This window comes from Pan paniscus, chromosome 16, assembly GCF_029289425.2.
Source record: "Pan paniscus chromosome 16, NHGRI_mPanPan1-v2.0_pri, whole genome shotgun sequence".
Lineage (NCBI taxonomy): Eukaryota > Metazoa > Chordata > Mammalia > Primates > Hominidae > Pan > Pan paniscus.
Genome location: NC_073265.2, coordinates 56,902,369 through 56,925,125, shown reverse-complemented (window position 1 = coordinate 56,925,125; position 22,757 = coordinate 56,902,369). Strand labels below are relative to the sequence as shown.

Sequence of the window (22,757 nt, the reverse complement as noted above, 5' to 3'; positions counted from 1 at the left end):
TAACTACATTTAATAAATTCTGTAATATACTATTTATTTATACACTTTCTATAGCTAAAATCCGGACCACTGTATTCCAAGGAAGCCATATAAATGTGAGAAATAGTTTGTTCTCTTTTCTCATTAGATACTGAACACATCTCCATTTCTTAATCTTTTGAAATTTGTGCCCATAAGTACAAAGCAATTTCTTTTTTTTTTTTTACTCTGGTTTTTAAGAACAGCATTAGAAAACGATGATCAGAGGACAACACAGGTACTTAGACCAAGACAAAGGAGGAAGAAGTATAGATCACTCATTAGTATTTCTCTTTCACCATCTTCTTTTCACTGTCCTCTCACAATGTCTAAACCAGGCTCCCCCAGCCCCTGCAGAAGGACCCCTGTTTTTGATTTGACAATGTGACACATGTTCAGCTAGAATTCCCATCATCATTCATTTAGAGAAAGCAAAAATGAGTACATGTGCTTTTAAGAAGGAACAGCAATGAGCTTATATAGCAAAAGTGCATAAACAAGTATATTACCTATTTAATTGCCTTAGCTGAACTTAAAAGCTCTGATCTTTAATTGCCTGATTGAACTGATCTAAAAAGCTACAATTTTTTAATCAAGAAGAAAATTAAATAGCTTTTTGGTAAATAAAAAGGCATCTTTAATCTTATTTTTATGGAATCCAAGTTATTAAATATGGACAAAACCTCTAAAATATTAAGTTAACAACTACTCAATCTAAGGTAAATTTCTCATTACAATGCTTTACAGAAGTCTTCAGGGACACCTGGCTTCTTTGACGCTTCAGTAAAAACACATGCTTTTAAGTCCAGAAGGTAAAAGTTTCCATGAATAGCTGGGAAACTCAAAAGCTAAATATGAATATATCTAATGAGGTGTATTACCACAGGATATTTATTTCTGTAGTTGAGTGGCCATAACTACTGGGACATAACTGTTCATCTGCACTGCAATTCGTTAGTCTTTCCATTGAGACAGATGTAGGTGCACACTCATTCACTGAAATTCCTTGAAAGGACTTGTCAGCCCTCTACCACTGTTCCTACTGTGTCCCCAACAGATATCTTCTTCTCACAACAGGTGGCATTTTATAGCAGGCTACTCTCCGTAGGAATTGGGCTGGCCAGCACCAACTGAAAAAATAAGTACAGGCCCAGGATTCCCTCTTGAAACCTCTATGCTCTCCATCAGTCAAACCACTGCAGCCCTTGTCCGTCACTAACGAAAGAGCCCTTTCTTAGCCCAAGTTGCAACCAGGGATGAAAAGAAGGACCTACTGGCTTCTGAGAGGCTCTGGTCAACCAAGCTTGGCCACAGTGATCATGAAGTGGTTTATACTGAGAATCTGACCCTAGACATTATTTTTAGATCCAGACAAATCCATCTGAAACATGTCTATCAAGATCCCATTTCAAATGAAAAATTTAGTTATTTCTCCCAAACCCAGAGTAAAAATTAAAATAAAAAAATTTAGATACAGGAATACGAAAGGTACATCAACTTATCAGCATGATTTCTAATTTTAAAGAAGAAAAATCAAGATAATGGCAGAATAACTAAAACGTATTTCCCTATCCACTATAGTTCTTTGTGCTACTAAGATTCCTTGCACAAAGTTATAGCTAGAGAGGGATTTCATTACAAGCCAGAATTAACCTGTATGCCCAGATACATGATGATCCTAACACTCACTTTCTAACAACACTCGAATTTCCATGGCACTGCCCTTTTAAAGAAAGCTTTACTATTAAGAATGGATGTTTTTCCTTTAGTTCTTTTGTCAAATGGATAGATGTCCATTTTTTAAAAAATCAATAAAATTTTGAGAACTGACCATTGGGTTAATTCTTATTAAAATGGCTATCACCACTTTACCGGTTGCTGGGTGTGCGGAGGTAGGAGTACAGGGAATAGAAACAATATAAATTATATCATGTTGAATACTCTTATCTCTTACTCTTGGTAGTCAAAAATGTTCAATTTTTTTCACCCACCAAATTTGTTTACACACTTATTTATACCCAGAGAAAGTAACACTAACAAAACTCACCCTCCCTACACCTACCTTTCGCACCAACTATACTCTAGAAATGGAGTGGACTGGCTTTAAAAATAAATCTAGTTTATGATTCCATTTAGTCAGTTAAATACCTTCAAAAACCTGACTATTTGATTTGTCAAAATCTAGATACCCTCATTAAAAACAAGGATTTCAGAAGAAATGTGGAATCACTAGGATATTAAAACCACCACAAAAGAAAACAACCCTTAGTGACAGATATGACATCACAGTTGAAAATATCAGTTGTTTTCTCCATCTCACAGTTTATATCCTTAAAAGAAAAAACTTTCCTTTAGTCACAACTAATGTGTATGCTGTTCCATTCCCCAAATGTACATACAGCTAAGATGAGCAGATGTGTAAAATTAAACAGCACTGTTAGTAACACTAGACCTTGAAGTTGCTTTGTTATAGTCTCTTTCTCACTTAATAATTTGCTCCAAATGAATTCAGATATTTTGGGAACATTAAAAAAACAAAAGGAGATTCCTTTTGCAATATTCAACACTCATCTGATTGTTCTCTCATGTGTTCTGTTACTAGACAAGGGGACTATTCCTGATGCTTTCACCAATATCTTATTTAAAGTTTTACTTTTGGCCAGGCGCGGTGGCTCCCGCCTGAATCCTAGCACTCTGGGAGGCCGAGGTAGGAGGACTGCTTGAGGCTAGGGGTTTAACACCAATCTGGCCAACAGAACAAGACCCCATCTTTAAAAAAATTAAAAATAAAGTTTTTCTTTCCAGGTATGTGAAGCAATCTCTTAAGGAACAGTGTGTGATGCTATCTGAAATGTTAATAGAAGGAAGGATGTAATTGTACAGAAAGCAAAGGTTTTGCATTAACAATAGTTAAGTAAGACAAACAAGATCCTGTTATTTTCAAATACTATGAAATATCTTTTTACAAGTTTGACAAAGGTGATTCACAAAAACACACTACCAAGTTTATAATCTAAATGAGAGCAGTTGATGGAGAAAACAAGAAAAATAACATTTATAGAGCAGCCATCTTTTTGAGTACCAGATGTATCAGCTGGCTTAAATGTCAGAACACTTACTTTAAAAATCAAGGTATCTGGAGAGACCCAACCCCACCCCAAATTAAGTCCAAGCTTATAAGCCCAGCACATACCTCTATGTAAAATCTTTAAACTCCACAAATAAGTAAGGCCTTTAACAACCTAAATTTAGGAAAAAGAAAACAGTACAATTATCAATTATGGTTTTTATAAGGAACTTTCCATATTTAAATACATTCAACATTTTTTTTTTTTTTTTGAGACAGGGTGTCACCTTGTCACCTAGGCTGAAGTGCTGTGGGGTACAATCACTGCTCACTGTAGCCTTGACCTCCTGGGCTCAAGCAATCCTTCCACCTCAGCTGCCTGAGTAGCTGGGACCACAGGTGTGCACCACCATGACTGGCTATTTTTTTTTTTTTTTTTTTTTTTTTTTTTGGTAGAAACAGGGATCTCACTAATGTTGCCTAAGCTGGTCTTGAAGTCCTGGGCTTAAGTGATCCTCCTGCCTCAGCCTCCCAAAGTGCTAGGATTACAGGCGTAAGCCACCACACCTGGCCTAACTCTTCCTTTAAAACTCTGTCAATCAATAAGCATTTACTGAACACCTCCCATTTCTGTGTGAGGCTTTGCAGGAAAACCAAATGCAAAAGCCACAGGTTCCTACCTTTAATGAGCTTATAATCTTCTGAAGATAAGGTACTCCAAATTAAAGAAATAAGTGCATGTGTATATAAAATAATCTGGAAGTACCTATGCTGAATTCACAATGATGCTAAGCCAGGGAAGGAGAGAGACAGGAAAAAGGGAAAATGGCTTTCTTAATTTTCTATACTTCTGTGTGTAAAACTTTTTTTGAAGTCATGACACTTATGACCAAGGAGAAACTTTTCTTCTGAGACAGGATCTCACTCTGTTGCCCAGGCTGGAGTGCAGTGGTGCAATCATAGCACACTGTAACCTCAAATTCCTGGGATCAAACAATCCTCCCACCTCAGCCTCCTGAGTAGGTGGGACTACAGGTGTACACCACCATACCCTGCTAATTTTAAAATATTTTTTGTAGAGATGTGATCTTGTTTTATTGTCAAGGCTGGTCTTGAACTCCTGGCCTCAAGGGATCCTCCTGCCTCGGCCTCCCAAATCCCTGGGACTACAGGTGGGAGTCACTATGCCTGGCCTGGAGAGACATTTTTAAAAAGTTAACTAATGAAATAAGGCAGTGGGTAGAATAGAAACTGCTTTTCCCATCAGGAGTCAGAAAGGCTTACTAAGGTGTTACATCTTGAGTAACGGATTTAACTTAAATGAAAAAAAGAAAAGGAAGTGTTTAGGTCAAGGTAAAAATATATAATCAAAGTACTGGGCAATGTACTCTTCCAAAATATCAAAGTAAGGGAAGACAAACACTGAGGCATTAGAGAGACATGACAACCAAATGCAATGAATAATCCTAGACTGGAGTAGGACCAGAATTTTTTTTCTTTTGCCTATACAGGGTATTATTGGACAATTGGTGAAATTTGAATAAGGGCTGTTGAGTAGATAATAGTATTGTATCGATACTAATTTCCTGATTTTAATCAGTGATTATGTAAGATAATGTGTTTGTTCTTAGGAAATAGATACCTAACATATTTGGGGATAAAGGCTGTGATATCTGTAACTTATTCTCAAATGTTTCAGGAAAAAACATGTTTATAGATTTTTAACCAAATATGGTAAACTTTTAACAACTGGGGAATATGGGTGAAGCATCTGTGGGAATTTTTTGTATTAGTCTCACAACTTTTCTGTAAGTTTAAAATAATCTCAAAATAAAAAGCTCCCCCCAAATTTATAAAGTATATTGGGGCAGGAAAGAATGAAGTATATCAAGATGGTCCTCATAAGCCAGTCTGGCTGGTGCAAAGCATATATGTTGACAAGGCAAGGTATTAAAAGGGCAGGTCAAGGAAATAAAATGAGAAAATACAAACATCTGAATTAGATTTGCATTTTTCACTCTCATAGCCTGAGTTAAGAATAATTAGTTGAATGAGATACTGAAAAAAAGATGTTTCCATGACCCTAAGTATATAGGTTACAAGTACTACCTTCTATGTGGAAAATTTAATCAGTGGTCACCATTAAAAACTTAAAAAATCTTTATGTATAAATTGCTATAAAAGGAAATGCACATGTTTTATTCATAACCACTGACCCTATATGCACATGAGCGTGAACTTACCAATTTCAAGGTTGACTATTCATAATTAGACACCAGATACACTGAACAAATCACTATTGGTCAAAATTTACTGTAAGATTTACAAGTATTCATCACTATAGAGAATTCTGGGTAAGTCAGGACTATAAGAACAAGAAAACCTACCATTACCCATGAGAAGTAAATGAGTGGTTTACATATCTTGAAAATGGTAAGAAAAGGTTAGGGGCTAAATATGCAAGAATTCTAGTTGATCAAGGAAGCCTAAGAGCAACTGTGAAATAAGAAATGCAATGGGAGAAAGCCAATTCCCAAATACTAAAGATCTAGAAGACAAAATCTATATCAATTAATACTGAGCAGAGGTTAACATATTTTAATTGTTCTCAAAGGGTGCAATGTGCTCCTGAAAGATTTGCTAACATAGATTCATCAATTCTAGTATATGTTTGTCTATTCTAAGAGAACAGCATACATTTTTATAGCAAATGACTTGTTCCACAGTTTGGAAATAACTGGCATTACAATAAAACACATGTATTCTGGACAGGAAGACAATACAGAAAGAAAATATCAAAATATTAATAATGATAATTTTATCACAGAAGGAAATATAACAAAAATATTTCTTTAAATGTTTATAAAAATTAACATCCATAACGATAACAATTTTCTCTTTGAGTAATAGGAGGAGGTCATCTTATTTAGCATGGAGGTGATCATCTCCATTCTGAGGAAGAAGGGTTAAAATTTTCAACTTAGAAGCTTAGCTGCATGTTATAAAAACTATCCATTAAAGATAGCTCACCACTAAAAATTGGTTCCATACAAAATGAATTTTCAGAAAACATGTAGGGGAAGGCAATCCAATATATTCTGATAGGTAGAAAAAAGTAAAACAAATACTGATTTTATAATATTTGCTAAAATTATTCATTTTGTTAGAGATTTAAAAAGAAAATATTCTTATTCTTTGTCAAAATACACTACATTTTCCTTTAGAAACATGTAAATTCTGGTGAAAAAGGAGCTAGAAATCTGTGAACTGAAAATCTAAAGGATATTATTGGTATTCAGTAGGCTGGGTTTCACAACGATGACTTCACAAAGCCTTGACACTAAAAGTACTTATATCTGTTGTCAATCACTCACTCCTTGACATGTCAAGTGCACCTCCTTTCAGGGACAACTTCAATCAACATTAGCACTCAAAATACAGTACACAATGTCACTGCTTCAGAAATGAGAAGAAAAATAGAATGTGTTAGGTGGCAGGGAAAGGCAGAAAGGCATTCCTCTTTATAGAAGACCAGATTCAAATGGATAGTAGAGAAAAACCACTGAGCCACTGAGTAAGTTGGAAAGCTGAAATCAGGTATATATAAATTCCTTTGGGGGAAAAAAAAAAAACTCTCTTGCCATACATTTTACATGAGAAAATTTGAATAACATATCACACAGGTCGACAGAGGTCCATGCTGTAATGAACCTTGGACCTATGAACCTGCCTTGCATGCCAGATTATTAGACCTTGGAAAATAAAGTTAATTTGGGAAAAGAGAGATACCTAAAGACATGAAAAGAATCTGAAGCAATTGTGTTGCTCCATTATTCTCTCATTCATAAGTCTCTCTTTTTATTTTTTAGCCTAGCTCTTTCTTCCACTCCTGCCTCTATTTTTTTTTTTTTTTTCTCATTCTGTTAGGAAAACACACTGAGAAAGCAAGGTCTGGTGTCAGACAGCCCTGTGTTCAAATTTGTACTGACTAATTAGATGATAACTCTGGGCAAGCTGGTTAACTTTCCCAAACCTCATCTTGCATGCGCACAGAGTATGTTCAATAATCCACACTTTACAAGGTGGCTGTAAAGGCTAAATGACATAATATTTGTACAGAAAGCATGCAACAGTGATTGGCACAGGAAGTATTCAATATACACCTATTTCCCTACTCTCTCTTTCTGATTCTGTTGCTTTTGACTTGGCAATAGCACCCTTGTGTTTTCTTGGCCTCCATGAGGGAACTCAAGGGAAAGATGTTGATGCCATCTTCAGTACACTTTCAGAGAAATGACCAAGGATACTGGGAACACAATCAGACTACGGGAATATTTAGTTTACACACCATAGCCCACAGCCCATCAATTTGCTAGTCTTATTTTGACTAGTACAACCCTCCTGGTGCCAGGTACTGGCCATGGGCCAATCTGGTGTTTGTCAGCTGCAACAAATGATAATCCAAATTTGTAGCCTACTCAGGAAACATACCAAAAAAACTACATTTTGGAGGCATTATACAAAACCCAGGCTCCTGCAGAATTTAGCATGGAGGTGATCATTTCTGTGGCAGACAAAGAGCAAAACTATTAAAAGCATTTCTTCTACTCCAGCTGTAAGTAGTTTTCATTACTATGACCTGATGAGCCATAAAAGCTGGAGAAATTGGACACATATTTAGGGGAGAAAACCCCTAATTAAAAAAAAGTAAGGGCAAATATAAACAATCCTTCAGAGTAGCTCTTACTTTAATGCCTTTCACTAAAATAATTTGTGTCATATTTTCATTCACTTAATAGGCAAGCCCTGTATTTGACGCTGAATTATTTTTTCTGCTGACTCTATTCACTTCAACAGTCTTCCTACTCCAGTAGAACTGAAAAGATAGGTGGCCTTGTGTGGATGCCCTAAACAAGAGGGAAGTAAGATTTATGAAGTTCAGGAAGAACATGCTTCTCTACTGAAGATGGCAGATTTCTATTTTTGCCAAGTTCCATAGATAACTGAGTATATAGAAGTTGTATACTTTTTTCTTTTTCAATTGGTATCCTTGCCTTTTTTTGCCCTTTATTATACATGTTATTAAACTTTACAGCCAAGAACTGCCAAAAGCCACAAAGCATTCATTCTCTCCTGGGATTAGAACAGGAAATGAAACATTTTTATTTTCATCTAAAATAGTGATTTAAGTACTCAAATTTCATACTAATCTACCTGCACATGTAGATGAGAAGCTACTTAGCAGCAATAGCATCAGAAAAGAAAGTTCTCATCACCCAGGGCAGTTCACACTAATAATTAGAAAGAAAAAAGGAAAGCTGTGAATTACAATGAACTAAGACTAAATAAGTGTCCATGTTCGATTAAAGAATTTGAGTTGTCAGTTTGATGTATAATGAATGTGAAAATCAGCCATTTAATTAAATGGTACATGGTACAATCACTTTGTTCTGCATTAAACCACTGAAGTTATCATCGTGCCTTTAGTTTAGCAATTGTTTACTATTACACCACCCCATGACTTCTCTTAGACACTGTTTAACCTACATTATTATAAATGTGAAATATGGAACTTATGAGAACATTATAGTAATGTTAGTTTAGTTTATATATTTCATCAGTATATTAGTACATATAGAAAATACAAGAATATGGGAAAACTGCTTTAAATCACAAAGGGAATAAATTTCTAGATGTAGTTGATGAAAAAATTAAAAACCAAGAACATAAAAAGACTGCAAAAAATCTTTACTAATACTACTTTGTTCTTAATAAATTAATATTTTCTCATAGACTGCTTTAACTCAGACTTTTTAAGTATTTGCTAATCATATGCTAATCATAACTACAAAATGTAAAAACAAAACAAAAAACAGCATTTTTTTTTTAAGAAGAAGTTGGAAATTTTACGAGTCAACAAGAATACCAAGGTCCCTGCAAACACATGAAACTAGAACAGGTTGGAGCACATAAGCGTGTGACTATGTTGTGATGTTGGGTGGGCTGGTCTATGAAAAGAAGAACAAAACAGGAGAAAATCAAGAAGGTCTTAGGAGCCAACTGGGATTGAAGAACAAGAAAAAACATTGAGAATATAAGAAGAATGAGCTTGATTAGAAGGATTAAATCACTCAAATTTCCTAACACTGAAGCCATATACTTACTGCTACTGCAATTCTTCCAAGGACATGTTCTGGCATTTTCCTATATACATCCAAAGATCCCCCTGTAGAGATAAACATGCCACATTACTACAAATGAAATTACCAGAACAATGCACTGGGCTTCTCCTGTGTATTCACTGTGAGAATACATTTTTACACTTCCTACACCACGCATTGGATGTGTAGTATAAAACTTTTTATTCCAATGTTATCTATAACAATCATACTTCCTGATGAAGTATAACTAGATATTTCCATTTTATTCTGAAGTGTATAGTCACATACATGAAAAACTGAAAGAAACTAGTCAAGGGCAAGCTAAGAAACTACACTTTATGTAAACTTAAATACATACACAAAATTATAAAGATCAATATGACAATTAAACATTTAGTTGCCTGCCTTTTGTAACAGTTTTTCTCAAATGTAAACCAGGGTAATATCTTAGAATTTTCACATTAATCCAACAAAAGCTGGAATATATGCAGAGAACCACTACGTTGCTCATTAATGATATGATTATGAGATCTATTTTAACAATATGTAATAACCTTTCTTTAAGAGTCAAATTGAGGTATATAGTCTTTCAGTTCTATAAAAAAATTGTATTCCAGAGTATTTGACAAATATTTTTTCCTATCAGAGGCTAAAAATTCTTATTTAATGCTTTATTACTGGATGATTCATAAGTATGCCTCATAAGGTACTAAACATGAAGTATGTCATTCTTCCGAAATGCAAATGTGAATATTTTCATATGTCAAATTTTCATAAAGCTAAACATCAGAGAAAATATTTTTATCTGTAAAAAAATCGTGTATTCATATACAAACATATGTATGCAAGTATACATATATATACATACAGACACATGCATATATATATATATGGCTACTGGCTTTATATTCATCCCATTTAAAGCAGATAGAGAAAAATGATCACTCTTAGTTAAACTTTGCTTGTAGTTTGCAGATTGGAACAAGAAACTGGGAAACCACTGTGTAACTAAACATTACACTTTGGCTCTCGGTGCTACTGGGAAGATAATGAAAAAAAGACACTTCTAATATGAACTGAACCACCCTTATTTACCAAAATTACATTTTTATTATAGATGTAATAAAAGTGAGAATACAGCAGAAAAACGTTTTATGTTCTCATTGATCTTTCAGATAAATTGGCAGTACCAAGGATAAACAGAATAAAAAAGATCAAGCTTTACATGCTGGTATTTGGAAGACTGACAAATGCAGCTTACTGGACCAATCCCTTATGAAGTGAATGACCTGAATGACTCAAAACTAGGAGGTGAAAACCCATCCACATGTACCAGTAACAACTTCTAAGAGGAGATTTACTTTTACCAAGGATATAAATCAGGGCTTAATTAACTAAATGGACAATGGTTTCAACAAGCTAAACCTAAAAAACAAAGATTACCTTACCACCATTATCAGTAGAAGAAGCCAAAAAGGAATCTAATTTTGAGGTGGTTCACTGGTTTTTAACCTCAGTTAGACCGGCTTTCCTTAACTATCCATATGGCTAAATCTTTACACAGCTGGCTCTGTGCCATCGCTGATTCATTTTGTCCTTTTCATGTCCGTTAGAGATAAACGTCATAGGTGAAAAAATGATGTAGCAGATCCACTCAGGATTAAGAGTTCCTGTTAAGTTTGATGAGTTCTTTTTCTGCAATTCAGTAATTCTTATCAGGTTAAAAATGGCAGAAGGGGTTGGTTTAATTTTTCTCTGTTTTATTATCATTTCTATTCTACAGATCTATCAAAAATGGCAACTGTTAGACCTATCAAACATTAGGGCAGGAAAGGACATTAAAGATCAGTCCAGCAACTTTACTTGACAGGTGGGAAAAACAGTCCCAGTGATGTGAATGTTCTAGCTAAAGCCATGAGTCAGCTGATGGCAGAGCTCAGAGAAGACCTGAACCTTTGAAGTTTCAGAAGTTAAAGATTTAAAAGGTGGCCAGGCACGGTGGCTCACATCTGTAATCCCAGCACTTTGGGAGGCCAAGGAGGGAGGATCACTTGAGGTCAGGAGTTTGAGACCAGCCTAGGAGACACGGCAAAACCCCATCTCTACCAAAAATACAAAAATTAGATGGGCAAAGTGGTGTACACTACTCTGTATTCCCGGCTACTCAGGAGGCTGAGGCAGGAGAATTGCTTGAACCCAGGAGGTGAAGGTTGCAGTGAGCAGAGACTGCGCCACTGCACTACATCCTGGGTGACAGAGTAAGACCCTGTCTCAAAAAAAAAAAAAAAAAATTAAAAGGTTTCCCCATGACGTGACATATATGGCTTGAGAATCACACGTGAATTTTGTGCAGTTTAAAAAGTCTCATGCAATGTGATACTACTATGATGCAAATTGACAGAATTTAATTTTAGCTGAGATGGTGGTATTCAAGGCATTTAGAAACTCATTCATCTGTGGCTCGGTAGGTTTGAACTTTTTGCTCGTGATTCCAAAGTTACTGGTTTGTTCTCTGTGATCTGTCACTTTTCTTTGTTCCCTGAAGTCATATGTAACCAAATAGAAATTCTGAAGTTGAAAAGTATAATAACTGAAATGAAAATTTTTGGAGAGGATCAACAGCATATTTGAGACAGCAGAAGAAAGAATCAAGGGAGGTAAAGATAGGTCAATGGAGATTATCCAGTGTAATGATGAAAAGAAAAGAAAATGAAGAAAAATGAACACATTCTCGGAGACCTGTAAAATACCATCCAGCATACGGACATACGCATAATGGGAGATCAGAAAGAGAGGAGAAAAGGTAAGGAGTGGAAAGAATATTTCAGAAAACAATGACCCCAAACTTCCTAAATTTGATTTTAAAAAGTGAATCTACACATCCAAGAAATTCAGTATACTTCATATAGGATAAACTCAAAGAGATCTATATCTATACACATTATTATCAAACTATCCATAGCCAAAGACAAAAAGAAAATCTTGAAAGCAGCAAGAGAAGTGACATTTCAATTACAAATAATCCTCAAAAAGAACAAGAGCTGATTACTCATCAGAAACCAGAGGTCAGAGGCAGGGGAATGACATATTTGAACATGAAAGAAAAAGATTATAAACCAAAAATTCTATATCCAGCAAAAACTATTCTACGAAACTGAAGGAGAAATTAAGATACTCTCAAATAAACTGGGAAATTTATCTCAGAATACTGAGAATTAATCATTAGTTAACCTACCCTACAAGAAATAAAATACAGTCTTTCAGACTGAAAGAACTTTAGATTGAAGTTAAAAGACAGTAACTCAGATCCACACGAAGAAATAAGGAACACTGGTAAAGGTAACTGCATAGGCAAATATAAAAGACAGGATAAATGTATGTTTTGTTTGTATCTCTTTTGTTCTATATGACTTAAGAGACAATGGCATAATTTTAAATTTGTGTTGGACACACAATGTATAGGAATGCAACTTATATGACAATAACAGCATAAAAAAGATGAGAAGAAATTGAGCTATACAGAAGCAAAGTTTTTGTATACTATTTTTTTTTTTTTTTTTTTTTTGAGATGGAGTCTCACTCTGTCACCCGGTCTGGAGTGCAGTGGCGCAATCTCGGCTCACTGCAACCTCTGCCTCCTGGATTCAAGCTATTCTCCAGACTCAGGCTCCCGAGTAGCTGGGATTACAGGCATGCACCACTGAGTCCAGCTAATTTTTGTATTTTTTTTTTAGTAGAGACGAGGTTTCACCAACTCGGCCAGGCTAATCTCGAACTCCTGACCTCAGGTGATCCGCCCACCTCGGCCTCCCAAAGTGCTGGGATTACAGGTGTGAGCCACCATGCCTGGCCTTTTGTATACTATTAAAATAAAGTCAGTGTTAATCTGAACTAAATTGTTATAAGTTAAGAAGTTAACTGTAATCCCTAGAACAACATTAAGAATATAACTCAAAAACACAGAGTAAAAGCAACCATAGGGAATTTAAATGGTACCTTTGAAAATATCTACTTGATATAAAAGAAAGCAATAACAGAAGAACATGAAAGACATGACTTATAGAAAACAAATATAATGGGATAGATACATCTCACCTTGTTAGTAATTAATGTAAAAGGTTTAAGCACTCTAATTAAATAAGAGATTGGCAGAATTGATTTTTTAAAAAATGATCCAACTATATGCTGTCTACAACAAAGGTATTTTATATTTAAAGACACCAACAGGTTGAAAAATGGTGAAAAAAGATATACTATTCAAATAGTAATCAAAAGGGAGCTTCAGTGACTATACTAGTGGAAAAAATAGACTTTTAGATAACTATTGTTAAATATTGTCACTAGAGACAAAGACATTTTCTAATGATAAAAGTATCAATCAACCAAGAAGATATAACAATTATAAACATGCATGGACCTAACAACGGAGTGCCAAAATATATGAAACATAAACTGAAAGAACTGAAAGGAGAAATAGACAACTCAAAAATATTAGTTTTTGAGACTTCAATATCTCACTTTCAAAAATGGACAAAACTATACAGAAGATTAATAAGAAAATACTGAACAGTATTATAAACCAATCAGAATTAACTGACATGTAAAGGATACTTCACTTAACCACAGTAGAATATATTCTTCTCAAGTACGCATATGTGGAAATTAAACAGCACATACCTAAATAAAAATGGGTCAAAAAGAAATCACAAGAGATTTCTATCATAGAAAAATGGAAAATACTTTGAGATTAATGAAAATAAAAACACAACATACCAAAACTTCTAGGATGCAACTAAAGCCGTGCTTAGAGGAAAATTTATAACCTACATTAAATAAGAAGAAAGATCTCAAATCAATATCCTAACTTGCTACCTTAAACAGAAGGAGAACATCAAGCTAAAACTAAACTCAAAGAAAGCAGAAAAAAAGAAAATAATAAAATTTAAGCAGAAATAAACAAAATAGAGAATAGAAAAAAAAAATAGAGAAAATCAAAGAAACCAAAAGTCGGTTTCATTTTAAATGAAAAAAAATTTTTTAGCCGGGTATGGTGGCTCACACCTGTAATCCCAGCACTTTGGGAGGCCGAGGTGGGTGGATCACCTGAGGTCAGGGGTTCGAGACCAGCCTGACCAACATGGAGAAACCCTGTCTCTACTAAAAATACAAAATTAGCCGGGCATGGTGGCACATGCCTGTAATCCCAGCTACTCTGGAGGCTGAGGCAGGAGAACGGCTTGAACCCAGGAGGCAGAGGTTGCTGTGAGCTGACATTGTGCCACTACACTCTAGCCTGGGCAACAAGAGCGGAACTCCGTCTCAAAAAAAAAAAAAAAAATTTAAACAGAGAAACTGACAAACTTTTAGCTACACTGACCAAGAAAATAAGTGAGGAGACTCAAGTAACTAAAATCTGGAATGGAAGAGGGAACATTACTACCAACTTTGCAGAAATAAAAAGGATTATAAGAGATTTTTCAGAACTGTGTATCAATAAATTAGATAACCTAGATGAAACAGATTAATTCTGAGAAAAACACAAACTACCAAAATAGACTCAAGAAAAAATAAAAAATCTGACTAAACCAGTATATAAAGAGATTGAGTTGGTAATAAAAAAACTAATCACAAATATTATTCAGCTTTTAAAAGGAAGAAAATTCTGACGCATGCTACAACATGGATGAATCTTAAGGACATAATGCAAAATGAAATAAGCCAGACACAATAAGACAAATACTGTGTGATTCCAATTATATGAGGTACCTAGAGTAGTCACATAGAGACAGATTATAATGCTGTTTGCCAGGGGCTGGGAGCGGGGGTGAATGAGGAGTTCTTATTTAATAGGTATAGAGTTTCAGTTATGCAAGACAAAAAGAGTTCTGGAGATGGATGGTGGTGACAGACAGTTGCACAACCATGTTAATGTACTTCATGCTGCTGAATTATATACTTAAAATGGCTGATACAGTTTGAATATTTGTCCCCTTCAAAACTCATGTTGAAATCTCACTCCCAATGTTGAAGATGGGGCCTCGTGAGAGGTGTTTGGGTCAAAGGGGTGGATCCCTCATGAAAGACTTGGTGTCATTCTCACAAAATTGAGTGACCTCTCACTCTAAGTTCCCGCAAGATTTGGTTGTTAAAAAGTGTCTGGGACCTCCCTCCTCTCTCTCTTGCTCCACGAATGGAAGCTTCCTGAGACCCAGACCAGAAACAGGTGCTGGGCACCATGTTTCTTATACAGCCTGCAAAATCATGAGCCAAATAAACCACTTTTCTTTATAAATTACCCAGTCTCAGGTATTCCTTTATAGCAACACATGATGGACTAATATCATGGCTAATAAGGTTAAAATTTTTGTATGAGTATTATACCATAATTAAAAAAAAACACGCACTAATGACACACCCTGAAAACCTCAGAACCAGATGATTTCACTGGTGAATTCTATCAAATGTTTAAAGAAGAATTAATGTAAGGCATTTGAAAAAATGTTTGACATCACTAATCATCAGGGAAATGCAAATCAAAACCACAGTGAGATATCCTCTCACTCCAGCTGAAATGGCTTTTATCAAAAAGACAGGGTATAATAGATGCTGGCAAGGATGTGGAGAAAGGGGAACCTTCATACACTATTGATGGGAATGTAAACTAGTACAGCTACCATGGAAAACAGTATGGAAATTCCTCAAAAAAACTAAAAATAGAACTACCTTATTATGATCCAGTAATTTCACCATTGGGTATATATCCAAAAGAAAGGAAAACAGTAAATTGAAGAGATATGTGCATTCTAATGTTTACTGCAGCACTATTCACAATAGCCAAGACATGAAATCAATCTGAGTGTCCATCAAAGAAAAAATAAAGATAAAGAAAATGTGGTACATAAGCACAATGAAATATTATTCAGCCATAAAAAGAATGAAATCCTATTATTTGCAAGAATATGGGTGGATATTATTTTAAATGAAATAATCTGGACACAGAAAGACATATATGTTCTCACTCATATGTGGGAGCCAAAAACAAATGATTATGGAGACATAGTAGAATGATGATTACCAGAGACTGAGAAGGGTAGTGAGAAAGGAAGGACAAAGAGGGGTTGGTTAATGGGTAAAAAAGTACTGTCAGATAGAAAGAATAAGATCCAGTGTTTGGCACCACAACAGAGTGATCACAATTAATAATTTATTGTATATTTCAAAATAACTACACAAGTGGAATTGCAATGCTCCTAACACAAAGAAATGATAAATGTTTGCGGTCATACATATCTCCATTACTTTGAGTTGATTACTACACATTGTATGCTTGTGTCAAAATATTATTATGCATGTACTCCATAAATATGTACAATATTATGGATCCATAAAAATTTTGATTGATTTATTTATTTTGAGACAGAGTCTCTGTCACCCAGGCTGGAGTGCAGTGGCATGATCTTGGCTCACTGCAACCTCCAGCTCCCAGGTTCAAGTGATTCTCCTGCCTCAGCCTCTCAAGTAGCTGGGATTACAGGCATGTGTCACCACGCCCGGCCAATTTTTTTGATACTTTTAGTAGAGATGGGGTTTCACCATGTTGACCAGGCTGGTCTTGAACTCCTGACCTCAAGTGATCCACTTGCCTTGGCCTTCCAAAATGCTGGGATTACAGGTGTGAGCCACCCTGTCCAGCCCCTAAAATTTTTTTAAAAAGAATTAACATGAATCCTTCATAAACTCTTTCAAAAAATAGAAGAGGTGGCAACACTTCCAAACTCATTCTATAAGGCCAGAATTATCCTGATACCAAAATCAGACACTGACATCACAAAAAAAGAAAACTAGACCAATGTCCCTCATAAACATGAATACAAAAATCATCAAGAAAATACTAGCAAACTGAACCCAGGAACATATAAAAAGAATTACACAACATGACTAAGTGGAATAATTCCAACACTGCAAGACTGGTTCATTTTGCAAAAATCAATTAATATAGTATACCATATATTAATAGAATAAAGGACCAAATATGCACGATTATTTCAATAGATATAAAACAGGCATTTGACAAAATTTAATACCCTTTCATGATAAAAAAAAAAAAAACTCAACAAACTAGAAATAGAAGGGAATTTCCTCAACCTGACAAAGGACAACTATTCCAAACCCATGGCTAACATCCTATTTAATGGTGAAAGACTGAAAGCTCTCCCTCTAAGGTCAGGAACAAGAGAAGGATGTCTGCTCTCATCAGTCTATTCAACATTGTACTGAAGGTTCTAGCCAGGGTAATTAAGCAAGAAAAGGAAATAAAAGACATTCAGAATTGAAAAGAAAGCACTAAAACTACCTCTATTTGCAGATGGCATTATCTTGTATATAGAGAACCCTAAGGAATCCAGAAAAAGCTATTAACATTAGTAAACAAGTTCAGCAAGGTTGCAGAATACAAGATCAATATACAAAAATCAATTACAGTTCTATACACTGGCAATGAACAATCCAAAAATGAAATTAAGAAAAACAGCATTAAAAAAACTTAGAAGCAAATTTAACAAATAGTTACCACTTATACCCTAAAAATTATTTTAAAATCATTGAAAAACAATTAAAGAAGACCTAAGTAAGTTGAAAGACATCTGTATTCATGGAGTGGAAGATTAAATAATGTTAAGACAGCAATATTCCCCAAGTTGATCTAAAAATTCAATTCAATTCTTATCAAAATCCCAGCTGGATTTTTTTGGAGAAATTGCCAAGCTGATTCTAAAATTCAAATAAAAATGCTAGGTATTCAAAATGGCCAAAACAATCTTGAAAAGAACAAAGTTGGAGCACTTACACTTCTCGATTTGAAACTTAAAAACTATAATAATCCAGAGTTTTCAAGTACAAGTAATCAAATATGGTATGGTACTGGTACAAAGATAGACAACTAGATCAATGTGAGATATATACGCATTGATCTGAAAGTACAGAAATATATTTTATGGTCAATTTTCAACAAGTATAACAAGAAAATTCAATGGGAAAAATAGTCTTTAACAAACAGTACTGGGACAAATGGATATCTACATGCAAACGAATAAATTTGGACCCCTATCTCATACCATATATAAAAATTAACTCAAAAATAAATCAAAGGCTTAAATATAAAAGCTAAAACAATAAAACTTGAGGCTGAGGTGGGAGGATCACTTGAGCCCAGGAGTTCAAAACTAGCCTGGGCAACATAACGAGACCGCAGCTCAAAAAAACGAAAAGAAAAGAAAAGAAAAAAGAAAGTGAAAAGATAAACAGTGAGTGAAAATATTTGGAAATCCTATATCTGATAAGAGCCAAGTATTAGAATACATAAAGAATTCTCACAACTCAACAATAAAAGCCCAATAACTCATTTAAAAAATAGACAAAGGATTTGAAAACATATTTCTCAAAAGAAGATATACAAATGGCCAATAAGCACATGAAAAGATGCTCAACATCATTAGTCATTAGAGAAACCTAAATCAAAACCAAAATGGGATACCATGTCACACTACAAGCCCACAATTTTAAAAAGACACAAAATGACAAGTATTAGCAAAAATATGAAGAAAATGGAACCTTATACAGTGCTGGTATGAATCCAAAGTGGTGTAAAATACATTGGAAAAGTTTGGTAGTTTATTAAAAAGTTAAACATAAAGCTACCATATGACCTAGCAACTCTACTCCTAGGTATATACCCCAAAGAACTGAAAACACTGGCCAGGTGCAGTGGCTCACACCTGTAATCCCAGCACCTTGGGAGGCCAAGGCGGGGAGATCATGAGGTCAGGAGATCGAGACCATCCTAACACAGTGAAACCCTGTCTCTACTGAAAATACAAAACTTAGCTGGGCATGGTGGCACGCGCCTGTAGTCCCAGCTACTCGGGAGGCTGAGGCAGGAGAATCGCTTGAACCCAGGAGGTGGAGGTTGCAGTGAGCCAAGATCACCCCACTGCACTCCAGCCTAGGCGACAGAGCGAGACTCTGTTTCAAAAAAAAAAAGAACTGAAAACGTATGTCCACACAAAAACTTGTACACAAATATATAGAGTAGCATTATTCATAATTATGCATAAAGTAGAACTATCCCAAATGTCCATCGACTAATGAAAGAATAAACAAAATGTAGTATAGCCATACAATGAAATGTTATTCAGCAATAAAAAGGAATGAAGTTCTCATATATGCAATAGTATGGATGAACACTGAAAACATTATACTAAGTAAAGGAAGCCAGACACAAAGGCCATATATTATCAGATTCCATTTATATGGAATGTCCAGAATAGGTAAATCCATAGAGACAGAAGATAAATCAGTGGTTGCCAAGGACTTGAGGAAAGAGAAAGTAGAGAGTGAGTACTAATAGGTAGGAAGTCTCTTTCTGGGGGTGGTAAAAAGTGTTTTGGAATTATACAGTGGTGATGACTACACAACCTTGTGAGTATATCAAAAAACATGGAATTGTACACTTTTAAAGGGTGAATTTTATGGTATCTGAGTTATATTTCAATAAAAAATTTTAATTTATTTGTTTTTTGAAACAGGGTCTCACTCTGTTGCCTAGACTGGAGTGCAGTGGCACGATCACAGCTCACTACAGGCTTAATCTCCTGGGCTCAAGCAATCCTCCCACCTCAGCCCCCAGAGTAACTGAGACTACAGGCCCGTACCACCATGCTTAGCTAATTTTCCTTTTTTTTTTTTTTTTGAGACAGAGTCTCACTTTGTCACCCAGGGTGGAGTGCAGTGGCGCGATCTTGGTTCACTGCAACCTCCACCTCCCAGGTTCAAGCAATTCTCAGTCTCAGCCTCCCAAGTAGCTGAGACTACAGGCATGCACTACCACACCTGGCTAATTTTTGTATTTTCTGTAGAGACGGGTTTTCGCCATGTTGGTTAGGCTGGTCTCAAACTCCGCTTGCCTCGGCCTCCCAAAGTGCTGGGATTACAGGAGTGAGCCACCGTGCCCGGCCATATTTTTAAAAATTTTTTTGTAAAGATGAGATCTCACTATATTGCCTAGGCTGGTCTCAAACTCCTGGGCTCAAGCAATCTTCCCACCTTAGTCTCCCAAAGTGCTGGGATTACATGTGTGAACCACCGTGCCCTGTTTCAACAAAAATGTTTGAGTAGAACTGAAAAATTGAAGACTTCAAAGAAAGAATGATAAAAGTTACAACACAGTAACATGTATTAGCTCAATGAATCCACTTTTTCTGGTCAGTCTCCACAGTTATCATACTTACCTATATGGCTGTAAGATTATTAATTCTTGACATTCTACTATAACTAATTTAGAACATGTTGTACACCTTATGACAGTATCAAGGTACCAATGTTGGCTCATTAAAGTTTTGCAGGGCACAAACTAATTGCTTTAGTAATGTACTGAGAATCTCCACAAGGAACTAACAATATTTTCTTAAGTTGTATTTTAATGGACTAGACTATGGAAAACTGAATATGTAAAATTTAAAGACTGCTTAGATTTAAAATTGGTAAGTAATAATAATGATGACATCATTTCACTGATATGTCCCTAGAAATCTGTATTTTGCCGTAATATTCAGGTCAAGAAAGAACTACCAAAATAGAAATGAATAAAAAAATAGAGAGGGAAGGAAAGGGCTAAAGTCCAAAGAAAATTAAACACATCTTGGCTAAACAGCTGTGTTGAAAAACAATTTCTTATCTTGCAATTAAGAACCGATTTCTTTCTGAAAGACACAGGACATTGGGTTAATAGATTTCTTTAAAAGAAAATCTGTTTTGGCTATTGAAACATTAAAAGAACAGAACATCTGTTTTGCAAGTAAAGACATATTGTGCAAAAGAATCAAATATCAAACCACCAATTAGACTAGCATTTAATCTGTTCTATTTAAATTTTCAATAAAAGTGAAGTTCAATTCTTAAAATTACAGTTCGGCTATAAATATTTAACCCCAGGAACCCCTAACACTGAAATAATCTTAGAGTATAAATGAGGTAATTATTAGCATATTTTATTATCTTGAATTCTATTTGATATCTATATCAAAACCAGGTTTTAAAGCACTATATACTCTAAAAATCATTTTAAAAGTATTATAAAAGGGAAAACTCACCATCCATGAATTCTGTACATATTGAAATCCTGTTTTCTACAAAAAATGCTCCATAAAATCCAATGATATATGATGAATCGCACTGTAACAAAAATAAGACAAAAGTAGTTATAAACCTGCAAGTCAATACCATAGGCATGCTTTACAAATAAAAATTATGAAAAAATTACCTTATAAAGAATTTCCAATTCAGACATAATTTGCTTCTGAAGTTCCAGTGTAATATCTAGTAGTATGACCTAAATATAGAAAGGTATTAATATTTATTAATCTTCTAATTATATTAGTTATAATCACTATGAAATATAAGAACTAAAAACATGGTAGTTCCTTTATTCTTCCCCACCTCCTTCTTCTTACCACTATAATTCCCAGTAATACAAGCTGTATCTGCATCTGTCTAACCTTTTGTCCTTCTATACTGGGGGAGGTGGTACAGAAGTGATTGATGGGACCAAAGAAAAAAGCCAGGTCTCAAAGGTCAACAGTAATGGCTTTAAAAGTCAGTTAAGTTATAACACTCTTAATTTATGCACTCTATTTTAGCCACATTGGCTATTTTCAAAAGAGGAGCATAGGAATGACCCTCAAACCAATATAAAAGAATTATGTTGGCTACGTGCAGTGGCACACACCTGTAATCCCAGCACTCTGGGAGGGAGGCTGAGGTGGAAGGGTACCTGAAGGCCAGGGGTACATGGCCAGCCTAAGCACCATAGCGAGAACCCATCTCTACAAAAAAAAAAAAAAAAAAAATTACCTTTGTGTAGTATGATCGGGTGGTCCCAATCTACTTGGGAGGCTGAGGTGGGAGGATCACTTGAGCCCAGGAATTTGAGGCTGAAGTGAGCCATGACTGCGCCTCTGCACTCCCACCTGGGTGAAAGAGCGAAATCCTGTCTCTTAAAAAAAAAGAACTATCTTGTGGTTTGTGATCAGACACTAGGCAATAAGCAGAGAGGATGATGAATAAAAATGACATTTTATTTATTTATTTAGAGACACAGTCTCATGCTGTCACCCAGGCTGGAGTGCAGTGGGGCGATCTTGGTTCACTGCAATCTCTGCCTCCCAGGCTTAAACAAACCTCCCACCTCAGCCACCCAAGTAGCTGGGACCACAGGTGTGCCACCATACCCAGCTAATTTTCTGCATTTTTGGTAGAGATGGGGGTTTCACTATGTTGCTCAGGCTGGTCTTGAACTCCTGAGCTCAAGCAATCTGCCCACCTCAGCCTCCCAAAGCACTGGGATTACAGGCATGAGCCATCACATCTGGCCAAAAAATAACTTTCTTTTTTCTTGAGACAGAGTCTTGCTCTGTTACCCAGGCTGGAGTGCAGTGGCATGATCTCAGCTTACTGCA

The 22,757-nt window shown here is 35.5% G+C and overlaps 1 protein-coding gene across 13 annotated transcripts in view; it reads right to left on the bottom strand.

Annotated features, from left to right (window-relative positions):
- Positions 1-22,757, bottom strand: part of MAP2K5 (mitogen-activated protein kinase kinase 5) — a 267,047-nt gene that overhangs the window by 139,366 nt on the left and 104,924 nt on the right. For all 13 annotated transcript variants that reach the window (XM_003828008.6, XM_055098505.2, XM_063596751.1 and 10 more), the window contains 4 exons: positions 21,563-21,631; positions 21,393-21,474; positions 9,250-9,311; positions 3,212-3,260 (listed from right to left, as the gene is read on the bottom strand). In XM_003828008.6, the coding sequence (XP_003828056.1) occupies positions 3,212-3,260; positions 9,250-9,311; positions 21,393-21,474; positions 21,563-21,631 (262 nt within the window). The remainder of the gene's footprint in view (positions 1-3,211; positions 3,261-9,249; positions 9,312-21,392; positions 21,475-21,562; positions 21,632-22,757) is intronic.